At 36.9% G+C, this 12316-nt stretch overlaps 1 protein-coding gene across 1 annotated transcript in view; it reads right to left on the reverse strand.

The window, feature by feature from the left end:
* Window positions 1–12316, reverse strand: part of LOC308533365 (acyl-protein thioesterase 1) — a 66710-nt gene that overhangs the window by 19755 nt on the left and 34639 nt on the right. Inside the window, exons 9-10 of the mRNA XM_081111326.1 lie at window positions 2609–2671; window positions 2409–2514 (exon numbers count right to left, since the gene is read on the reverse strand). Coding sequence (XP_080967452.1) covers window positions 2409–2514; window positions 2609–2671 — 169 coding nt within the window. The remainder of the gene's footprint in view (window positions 1–2408; window positions 2515–2608; window positions 2672–12316) is intronic.

The raw sequence follows: 12316 nt of genomic DNA on the forward strand, positions 1-12316 counted from the left end.
CACAGTATAAATTAGCACAGAAATCAGAAAGCAGAGCAGTAAGTGTGAACAGCCTTAAAAACATGCCCATTATCTGAACAGTGCTGTGGGTAATGCAGCACAGCCGCAGGGAAGTGCTCCAGCTCTGGACTCAGACTTTCTGTGAACAGATCTGCCTACTGGACCCAATCCAACTGTGCATAAAGTGCTCAATCTCTCAGTGCCTCAATTTCCTCATCACAAAATGAGAATTATAATAGCACCTAGCACACTCGATTGTTGGGAGGATTAAATGCACTAACAAAGATCAACACTTGGCACATCTTAAGTATTCAAAACTGTGCAACCTAGTAGCAGCAGCAGTAAACCTTCTAGAAATCTAATAACATCCTAAAGAAAAAGCTTTAGTCAGAAAGATATTCATCAAGACATTATTTATAATAGCCATGAAGTTAAAAACAACAAATCTAATAGGCAAGGGATTAAATTGTTGTATAGTCACACAATGGATTGATTATTTGGAAACCAATAAAAATGAGTTATGATTTAAAAAAATACAGTCCTGGAACTTAATTCATTCCGAAAGGCTGTTCAAAACCAAACCATTATTTCCCATTAAAAATAATGTAAATTGATTAATCCATTCAAGGCCCCCTGTTTTAACCTTTCTTATACACAATACATGTCTAATGTACTGTTTAATCTAAACACTTTTTTAAAAAAAGGATATGAAATATAAATGAAAATTTAATAAAAGGAAATAAAATATAGAGTAAAAATGAGAATTTAGTAATTATAATAAGCAGCAGCAAAAGCCAAAAAGCACTAATATATTCACAGAATCTTATATTACATTTTGTTATCCTAAGTCCAGACAATTAAATATTATAGGCTTAACAATTTTTAGTTTCTAGTTACCACGTTCTTATAATATGTTTTTTGTTATTACTATTGTGGCCCTTGAAATTTTAAAAGGTTCGGTTTTTCTATTTTCTCTTCCATATAAAGCCAATAACTGATTAGAGAAATGACTAATTCCAGGGCTAGGACAAGGAAGATGGACGAGACCAATACATTTTGTGGTATCAAAATGTGAGAGTGAAAAAAAAAATTGAAGGGGGCTTGTTAAAGGGACAAAGGAGCCAATTTAAAGAACTGCCCACTGGTGAAATTTGGGACAATGTAAATACCAAAATAAAAATGAATAATGGATTATAATCCATTGTATGACCATTATATAGAAAAGGAATCAAGTGTCCACACAAGAATCCTATATAATAAAAGCATAATATGCTAAGTGTCTGACCGATCATGTGACTATTTGTTCGATGGTTCCACCAGTGGCTATGATGTGCACTGACCACCTGGGGGCAGACGCTCAGGCTGGTAGGTTAACTTGCTGCTGGGGTCCAGCTGATCGGGACTGGGCAAGACGGGCCAGACATGCCCTGGAGCCCTTCTGCGGTCCCTCCCCAGCTGGCCATCCTCCTGGGAGGATTGTGAGAGGGCGCAGGCCAGGCCGAGGGACCCAATCGGTACATGAATCCGTGCACCGGACCTCTAGTAGATAAATAACTGGGAGGTATAAAAGGAAGGTTCTTTCTTATAACAGAATGATGATTTATAGATATTAAGGAAGTGACAGAGAAAATCACTATTTTGCAATTGTCACTATAAAAAACGGTTTGGGGAGAAGGGTAGTGAGGTCTGATGAGGAGCAAGGTAGTTTCAAGATCTTAAAGTATCTCCCACAGAATGCCTATTAGATGCAAGAGGAAAAATAATAAATGATACAGTATACACCTTGACTGGGTAATCAAAATTTACATCATCAATGCCTCTGGGTCTCAAACCCCAAGAAGGATATAACCCACTTATGTAGCATTGTAACTATGGATGCACAGCCTGATCTAATCATGAGAAAATTGCAGCTAAGCCCCAAATAAGTAACATGCATTAAAGCAAAGGGTATAGCATGCTTGTATTCTTCATGTCAATGTCATAAAAGATATAAAAGACACTGGGACAACTGACAAAAATAGAATATTCCCTGAAGATTAAAGTACTATTCTCATGTTACACTTCCTGAATTTCCTGTATTATGATTACATAAGAAAATAAACTTGTTATAAGAAAAATGACATGTAAGTATTAAAGGGTAAAGCATGATAGATGCAACATATCGCCAAAGGTTCAGAAAAAATAATTTGTGTGTGAGTATATAGATAGAGAGAAAAAGAGACTATGACAAAACAAATATGACAAAAAGTTTTTAAAGTATGGCAACCTTCTCTTTGGGGGGAAACTGTCTTCTTAGTTAAAGAGGCAATCTAGTTATAAATATTGAAAGACAAGAAAACTACTAGAAAATTCAAATGTTTAAATAAACCAGAACATCATAAATATATATAAGGGAAGACCAATTATACCTAATAACTTTTTCCAAGACTTGATGAGAGACTTTGCTAAAGATGTAACTTCTTCATCTGTACTCTGCTTGCGAATAGCATTTACTGACATTCCAATTCTTGTGGACTGCAAGGCAATGACAAAAAATTCGATATTGAAGACATTTGAGTAATTTATGACCATTAGCAATTGAAAACTTATGACACGTAGCAGTTCATACCTGTAATAATTCCAGGGTCATGGGAATATTCTTTAGCTCCTTCAGCAAATCCAATGCTCCAGCCTATAAAGTAAATGATTTCATACTGAATTTACCAGATAGTAAAGCAAGAGCTAGAAATTTAAATTTATGGTTTACTATCCACAACTCATTATGGCTCAGTTATTCATATGAGAAAGGTAAACACACACACATACATATGTATATGTGGGTACACATATGTGTATAATAGAGAGGAGAAAAGGAGAGTTTTCCAAATATGGGCTGAACTCAGTAAAGGATCACAAAATCCATTTACTGAGTTACGACCAGTACTTGTTAAATATTGTTTTGTGAAAGTTTATTTTTATTGTTTAAACTATTACAGTTGTCCCTTTTTCCCACCATTGACCTCCCCCTCCCCACTCTCATGCCCTCCCCAGGCCTTCACCCCACTATTGTCTGTGTCCATGGGTTATGCATATATGCATATGAGTTATTTGATTAATCTCTACCCGCCCTCACCCAGAACCCCTTCCCTCTGAGATCCATCAATCAGCCTGTTTCCTTCTTCCATGTCTATTGTCCTGTACTGTTTGTCAGTTTATTTTATTCATTAGATTCCACATATAAGTGAGATCATGTGATACTTGTCTTTCTCTGACTGACTTATTTCTAGGTCCCTCCATGCAGTCTCAAAGGGTAAGAGATGCCTCAACATCACTAATCATCAGAGAGACACAAATTAAAACAATAATTAGGTACCACCTCACTATTGAATGGCTGCCATCATTAAATCAACAAACAAGTGCTGGTGAGGATGTGAAGAAAAAGGAACCCTAGTACACTGCTGATGGGAATGCAGACTGGTGCAGCCACTATGGAAATCAGAGTGGAGTTTCCTCAAAAGTTAAATATGGAACTGCCATTTGACCCAGTGATGCCACTTTTAGGAATACAGCCTAAGAAGCTTGAAAAACCAACCAGAAAGGACATATGCACTCCTATGTTCATAGCAGCGCTATTTACAATAGCTAAGATCTGGAAACAGCCCAAGTGCCCAGCAGTAGATGAGTGGATAAAAAGCTGTGGTACATTTACACAATGGAATACTATGCAGATGTAAAAAAAGAAAGTTTATTTTTTAATAGTATTTGTTTATATGTGTACCAAGTAGAAACGTAAAATGTATCTCTTACTGTGGTGCTATAACACATCCCCAAATGTCCATGCAGGACACTTGCCTGATAAAGGAGCCAAGCCTGAGAAAGTGGGAATGGGGGTTAGAAGATGTTTAGCACCTTTAGCATTCACTCACACTCAGGGAGTGGGAAAGGGCATCTTTACTAGAACTCTCATGATGTCTCCATATCTCACTGGTCTGTGACAAGAACACTGCCAAAACACCGAAAGTTAAAAGAGGAAACGTATTTGCCAATGTCACCCCAATAAATGCAGTAAAAAATTTTTTTTAAAAAGAGGAATAAAATTAGATGAGAAGCAAGAGCACAACTTACAGCTTGTGGCTAAATATTCTAACTTGATATATTTAATCTACCGTATTTCATCTAATCTAATACATTCAGTTCATACTGTATTCAGTATAATATTCACTTAATGTATAATATGTGGATACATCAATATTCTATGTATAATAATAAAAGCATAATATGCTAATTAGACCGGTCATCCTTCTGGACGAAGCTGGGGCTGTGAGGGAAGCCCGGGTCCTGGGTGCCAGAGGGAAGCAGGTGCCGGTAGCTGGGGAAAAAAGGTCTACTCTTATACAAATTTCGTGCCTCAGGCCTCTAGTATACTAATAAAGAAAAAACCATTAACTATGACAGTGTTTTCTTACCACTTCTTTCTACTTTTGTTTACTGAAAGAATTCTTTTAGACTTGGAATTTTTATATTAGCTTTTCACATATATAAAGAGAAACACATAAGCAAAACAAATTGCCTTAGGTGCTTCTAAAACTACTTTGCATTCAAAGTCCAATGCTTATGAATCACTTTATGACTCAGATCTTAATATATATTTTTTGCTTTTATGTTTTTATTAACATGACTTTAAAAAACAAGCATCCACACCAGTGAGGATGGGAGAAGGGAGGGGAGGATAGGGCAGGCATGGGGAAGGAATTCTCCTCTATTGGTGATCAGATTAATGTTTTTATCCCACAAAAAGTTGTATCAAAAATACCAGTAAGGCAGCATTTCATAAAAGAATCCATAAAAGAATCAAAAGCTCTTAGCTGGCTTTGTACTGTGTAGAGCTAGCTGTTTTTCACCCCCCCCCCCCCCCCCGTTTTTTAACCATTTGGTTCCTTGAAGTTCAAAGAGCACTTCACTAATGTCTCTTAGATTTTATTCCAAGCCCATGATGACACTTATTATGCAAATGTTGATGCTGTGTTTGATGTTCTTCTGCCTGTGAAAGTATATCCTAACATCCATCTGGCCAAAGTTACATGTTACTCATTTTGCTTTCTGAAATGTTCAAGAATGAAAACTAGGTACCCTGTGGATCAATGAAACACAGATACCCCAGGAAAACAGAAAGCCACAGCGCATGTCGCTCATTATGCACCCCACAGGAAGAAACAAGCATGGAATCTCATGGCATCATTATTATTTCTTAAATATAAAATCAAGTAAAGGCTTCCAGTTACATAATTCTTCCATTTAAAGTTGACAGATATTGGATTTGGCTGTGGAGAATAAAACAGTATTAACTTTTCTTCTAACAACAAACAGATAACATCATTTTAATTTAACCCAGTACTTCACAAATAAAAACTTAAGTTTAATAGAAACTATGATATAGGTTATTATAAAGGATTTTGATGATTCACTTCTGACTTTAAAATTCTATAAATTTTTTTTTGATTTAGAGGCAACTAAAAAAGAGGAACATTATAGTTGTTAAAGAAAGCTAACACTGACTTTCGCCCTAGCCGGTTTGGTTCAGTGGATAGAGCGTTGGCCTGCGGGTGATTTGGGTTGGATTCCAGTCAAGGGCACATGCCCAGGTTGTGGGCTCAATTCCCAGGAGGAGGCAGCCTATCAAAGATTCTCTCTCATCATTGATGTTCTATCTCTCTCTCTCCCTCTCCCTTCATCTCTAAAATCAATTAAAAAATATTTTTTTAAAAAAGCTAACATTGACTTTGCATTTACATTTATCAAACATTTCTATAGGCATGGCATTCTTGTGAGTGAATAAGATTTCCAATTCCATATCTACAAATCCCAGAATCAAAAACCTTTGAAAACCAAAAAATATCTTATAGGTTTTCAATAAACTCATTTGACAGCAACATGTAGTGTCAACAGATATAAAGCTATTTATGTTCTACTTATCCCACATAAACTGCATTTCTTTATAGAAATGATAATGTCTGATTACTGGAAACTACCCAGACCTCAATGAGGATATTATGTAATAATACATGTAGAAAGTTAGCTTTTATCAAATCTGAAAAATTTGGAATTCTCAAATATATCAAACACTAAAGGTTTTAAGAGATTGTGAACCAATATATACCATGACATTTTTCTTCTACTCATGTCTCCATGGACTTTCTGATCCATTTCTGATTAAGGATGAATCAGGAAAAAAGATTTTTAAAAATCACACTTCTGGGAATCCCTGAAAAGGCACAATCTCCTTCCTCAGGCTTCCATAATGCTGTCTGTCACACACAACGGTGATTCTTCCAATACATCAGCAATGTGGCATAAGGTTTAAGTTGTTTTCCAAGTAGAAGCAATAGCTTTGCATTAATTTCATCACACTCTCCCATTTCACTCAGATCTCTTTGGTGACTGGTGTTAGAGATACAGACTATGGGAGGGAGAAAAAGCTAAATAATACTAGTGGGATAAAACTATGACCTTTATCATAATTACACTGTATTCTAACAAAATAAGATGAATATTTTAATTAAGCTTCTTTAAGAAATAAACAACTGCCCTAACCAGTTTGGCTCAGTGGATAGAGCGTTGGCCTGCGGGCTGAAGGGTCCCAGGTTCGATTCTGGTCAAGGGCATGTACCTGGGTTGCGGGCACATCCCCAGTAGGGGGTGTGCAGGAGGCAGCTGATCGATGTTTCTCTCTCATCAATGTTTCTAACTCTCTATCCCTCTCCCTTCTTCTCTGAAAAAAGTCAAAAAAGTATATTAAAAAATAAACAACTATGTTCAAAATGAAAGAAAAAGACAAAGAACAGATTACCATATATTAATTCAGTGACAAAAATTTGTGTTAGTATGTGCCAAGTATTGTGTTAAATATTTTGCATATATTATTTCATCTTCACAATAAACCCTACAGTACTTTTATTATCCCCATTTTACAGATGATGAAATTAAAGTCCAGATAAATTAAGAAGTCTGTACAAGGTCACATGATTACTAACTAGAAAAAGTGAGATCTATGTAGTTCTGTCAAATTACATTCTATTGCCTCTCAACAAATACTCAAGTTCTGCTCTGTGTTGGAAGATAAAACTGTGAGCAAGATAGAAACCCTTCTTGCCGAAACCGGTTTGGCTCAGTGGATAGAGCGTCGGCCTGCGGACTGAAAGGTCCCAGGTTCGATTCCGGTCAAGGGCATGTACCTGGGTTGCGGGCACATCCCCGGTGGGGAATGTGCAGGAGGCGCTGATCGATGTTTCTCTCTCATTGAGGTTTCTGACTCTCTATCTCTCTCCCTTCCTCTCTGTAAAAAATCAATAAAATATATTTAAAAAAAAAAGAAAAGATAGAAACCCTTCTTGACTTTAGGAAATTTTAAAACAGAAATCTTTGAGCCGAAACCGGTTTGGCTCAGTGGATGGAGCATCAGCCTGCGGACTGAAAGGTCCCGGGTTTGATTCCGGTCAAGGGCATGTACCTGGGTTGCGGGCACATCCCCAGTGAGAGATGTGCAGGAGGCAGCTGATCGATGTTTCTCATCGATGTTTCTAACTCTCTATCTCTCTCCCTTCCTCTCTGTAAAAAATCAATAAAATATATTAAAAAAAAAAAAGAAAAGAAATCTTTGAGCATCTTCTTCAAACCCTCAATTAGACAAAGAAACAACTCAGAAAAAGAAAGTGACTTGTCCAAGGTCATACTGATGGGTAATACAAAAGGACAAGTACTACTGTCTCCTGACCTTTATACCACTGCTCTTTCCCATTCCACAGGTCCACAGGTGAATAACTAGAGGTGAATAGCATAGCCTAGCTTTTCTTAATCATCACCTGCCTCTAAAGGTCAGGTCTATTAGATTGCAGCATCTCCTAGCGATAATGATGCAAGAGAAAGAAAGATTCTACCTTAACTTCCAGAGTCAAATTTAGTTCACAACTGGCTGAAAAATAAACAGCCGCTCTTACACTACTTTATTACATCATTAGTACTCCTATTTGTCAATGGAAGTAAGTACTTTTACAAAATATGGTATTCAAACTTGTACTGAGCATCCAGTATATACAAGACTCCATAGGATACAAACATCCTTTTCCGGAGATGTTAAGGGAGCAAAATAGAATATACAGTTAACAACATGGGCTATATAAAAGACGGATCTTGATTCAAATCCACATAATATCATTTCCTAATTATAAGATCTTGGGAATGTTATTTGTCCTTTTTAGGCTTCAGTTTCCTATACATAGGTGAGACAATACAATGACATCAAATAGTTAAAATGGTCATATGAGGTAATAAACACATATGAAGTATCAAAATAGAGTGCCTGACACACAGGAGATGGATGATAAGGAGTACAAAAATATAACAAGAATTATCTATTTCTACCATAATAATAATTCTCAAAGAACCATAAGCCAGCATTTTAAAAAGTATTACTGAAGCTCAATCAACTCAAACACTTCTTAGTAAGAATTATGAGATTTCAAAATTTTAAAAATTAAGATGTTCTTTTTTTTTTTTTTTTAAGGAAACACAATTATAGCCTGGCTAGTGTGGCTCAGTGGTTGAGCACTGACCCATGAACCAGTAGGTCACAGTTCAATTCCCAGTCAGGGCACATGCCCAGGTTGGGGCTCAATCCCCAGTAGGGGATGTGCAACAGCAAGCAACTGATCAATGATTCTCTCATCATTGATGTTTCCATCTCTCTCCCCTTCTACCTTCTTCTCTTTGAAATCAATAAAAACATTTTTAAAAAAGGAAACACAATTATAAATATTTGAGTTACTGCTCAACAATATCACAATAAACAGGAATTTTTATTTTACTATGTGATCTCAAATTTGTAATTACTCCACACTGAAAGCACAAATGACAAAAGAAAAAATATATAAATTTGCCTTCAAAATTAAAAGTTTATCTCAAAAGATACTATCAAGAGAGTGAAAAAACAACCCACAGAACAATTCCATCTCTGATAAGGGTCTAGTATTCCGAATATAAAGAATTCTTACAACTCAATAATATAAATACACAATTAAAAAATAGGCAAAGCATTTGAGCAGACATTTCTCCAAAGATATGGCCACCAAACAATGAAAAATGTCCATCATCATTAGTGATCAGAGAAATGCAAATCAAAACCATAGTGAGATACTACTTTACTGTCACTACAATGATTATAATAAAAAAGACAGCTAATAACATGTATTGAAGATGTGGTGAAATTGGAACCCTCAATACATTGTTGGTGAGGGCATAAAATGATACAGCAATTATGGAAAATAGTCTAGCAGTTTCTCAAAAGGTTATCCATAGTTATATGGCCCAACAATTCTACTCCTGGGTACATACAGAACAAAAATGAAAATTTATGTCCACACAAAAACTTGTACAAGAAGGTTCTTAGCAGCATTACTCATAATAGTCAAAATGGAAAGAGCCTAAAATGTGAAAAAACCCACCAGTACACTGGAGTACTATTCAGCAATGCAAAGGAATGAAGTACTGATATATACTATTAACATGAATGAACCTTGAAAACACTAAATGAAGAAATCCAGTCACAGACCACATACTGTATGGTTTCATTTATATGAAATGCCAGAACAGGTATCCATATAGATAGAAGTAGATTAGTGGCTGGGAGGGTGGGGGAGATATGGTGACTTCTTCATGGATTACTTTATGGGTACTGGTTTCTTTACTGGAGCCATGAAAATGTTCCAAAATTAGACAGTGGTGATAGTTGTACAAACCTGTGAATATACTAAAATCCATTGAGCCGAAACCGGTTTGGCTCAGTGGATAGAGCGTCGGCCTGCGGACTGAAAGGTCCCAGGTTCGATTCCGGTCAAGGGCATGTACCTGGGTTGCGGGCACATCCCCGATGGGGGATGTGCAGGAGGCGGCTGATCGATGTTTCTCTCTCATCGATGTTTCTGACTCTCTATCTCTCTCCCTTCCTCTCTGTAAAAAATTAATAAAAATATATTTTAAAAAAAATAAAATCCATTGAATTGTACACTTGAAAAGGGTGAATTTTACTTTATATCTCAATAAAACTGTTATAAAAATTGTGTAGTCATTCTAAATTTTGATTTATGCTAATCACTCTAACCCTAATATGGAAACTAAAGATGCTTTTTTCAACTGGGTATGTTAAGACTTAGAAACCTACACATTTCAGGAATCTCGGCTCCTTGAAATTCTATCTAATTTCAATTTCTCTCCCTGCAATTTAATCCCACTCTGCCCTGAGCCTAAATTTTAAAATTAACCTAAACACAACTCAAAATCTCTCCATGAACTTGAAAATTCTAAGTTCTTACCTGACTTCTTCTACAATGTAGTGCCATAAATCCCTTACAAAGACAATCCAAGTTTTTTAGCCATTACTGTATCTTAGGCACTAGTAAGAATTTTATAGTCATCTAATCTTCACTAAATTATCTCCAATTTACCATCAAGAAAAACATTTTAGAGATGTTAAGGAACTTACCTAAGATCACACAGCTAAAATTCAGAAGAACTAGAATTTGAACCCACATTAGAAATCAGACTTGCTTAATTGCATGAAGTCATAATTACAAGAAGAAAGCTAAGTAAAAAATAACCAATATGTGAAAATGTCAATAATTTATGTGGTTCATCATGGCTTCAGGAGAGGGCACTTGTAAAATTGCTAATACTGTTTAAGATCAAGTACACCCATGGGGCAATATTCTGGGTAGTACAGGTCAAGATATTGATTAGGTATTTAGAGAAACCTGTCTGCCCCAGAAGAGTAAGTACCCTTACTTCCCAGTCTTATATTCACTTAATTATACCCACTGTCAACCCCAAGAAAGAATATACCTGTCCAGAGGACTCCTGTGGCTAACTGGGCCCAAATTCATAAAGAGTCTAACAGCCATTGTTTAGAGACTTCTCACACTCGCTATACCTCAGGGAAAAGCCATAGACTGACCTGCCAAACCTCCTGCATTGCGTACCTGCCATCTGAGCAGACCCTTATAAACTACTGCTGTTGTATTTTAACTTATGGACTGAGACCTTCCCCATCCAATCAAAAGCTGGCAGCTATATCCTCCAGAATTACCAATCAGAACAGGGAGAAATGCCCTGACCAGTTTGGCTCAGTGGCTAGAGCGTCGGTCGGCCTGTGGACTGAAGAGTCCCAGGTTTGATTCCGGTCAAGGGCATGTACCTTGGTTGCGGGCACATCCCCAGTAGGAGGTGTGCAGGAAGCAGCTGATCCATGTTTCTCTCTCTATCCCTCTCTCTTCCTCTCTGTAAAAAATCAATAAAATATATTTTAAATAAATAAATAAATAAAACAGGGAGAACTTGGGAGTCTTCATTTGCATGAAATTAGACCAATCAGGAACAGGGAGCAGGCATTTTTCACTATGTAAGACAGCTTCCCCTTTGTCTCCAGTAGGGCATTTTCAGTTTCTACTGAAGACTGCATTTCCAGGGTTTTCAAACTGTGTCAACTGAGCTGTTCCACTGGAGCAGCTTCACTTGAATAAAGTTTCTCCCTTCACAGCACCACACACTGGGAATTCTGTTGGCATTGGACTGGTAGCAACAACCTTTGTGACACCATGCGAAGTTCAAAGAGAGATGCGGGAGTCTTCTAGAGAGGCACCGAAGCTAAACAGCGTAGTTCGGGCGTTGGAGCAAAACAGATTTCAATTCACACCTTCATTTGCCCACTATCTTAACTCTCTAAATATTTAGTTTTCCCATTTTTCTTTTATTTTTCAGTTAGCAGTCTTTTTTAAATTTTTATTAATTGATTTGAGAGAGAGAGGAAGGGAGATAGAGGAACATCAATTTGTTCTTCCACTTATTTATGCCTTCATTGGTTGGTTCTTATATGTGCCCTGACTAGGGATCGAACCTGCAACCATGGCATATCAGGACAATGCCCTAACCTACTGGCCTACCCAGCCAGGGCTAGTTTCCTCATTTTTAAAATGGGGATAATCCTCATTTTGCAAAACTGAGGAATAAATGAGATATAGTAGGTAAGTGCTTAGTAGAATGCCTGGCTCAGAGTAATAGCTCAATAAATGATAGCTGTTTTTATTATTACTGAAGTGTAACATCGATAGTTTTATTAAAATAATATCCAGCCCTGACTGTTTTGGCTCAGTGGATAGAGCATCGGCCTGCGACTGAGGGATCCTGGGTTTGATTCCAGCCAAGGGCACATGCCCAGGCTGCAGGCTCCATCAATGATTACACTATTATCTTTCAAGCAAAACTTACTTTTTCATAATATAAAAATAGCTCA

Source organism: Myotis nattereri (genome assembly GCF_964212035.1).
Source record: "Myotis nattereri genome assembly, chromosome: 17".
NCBI classification, from domain to species: domain Eukaryota; kingdom Metazoa; phylum Chordata; class Mammalia; order Chiroptera; family Vespertilionidae; genus Myotis; species Myotis nattereri.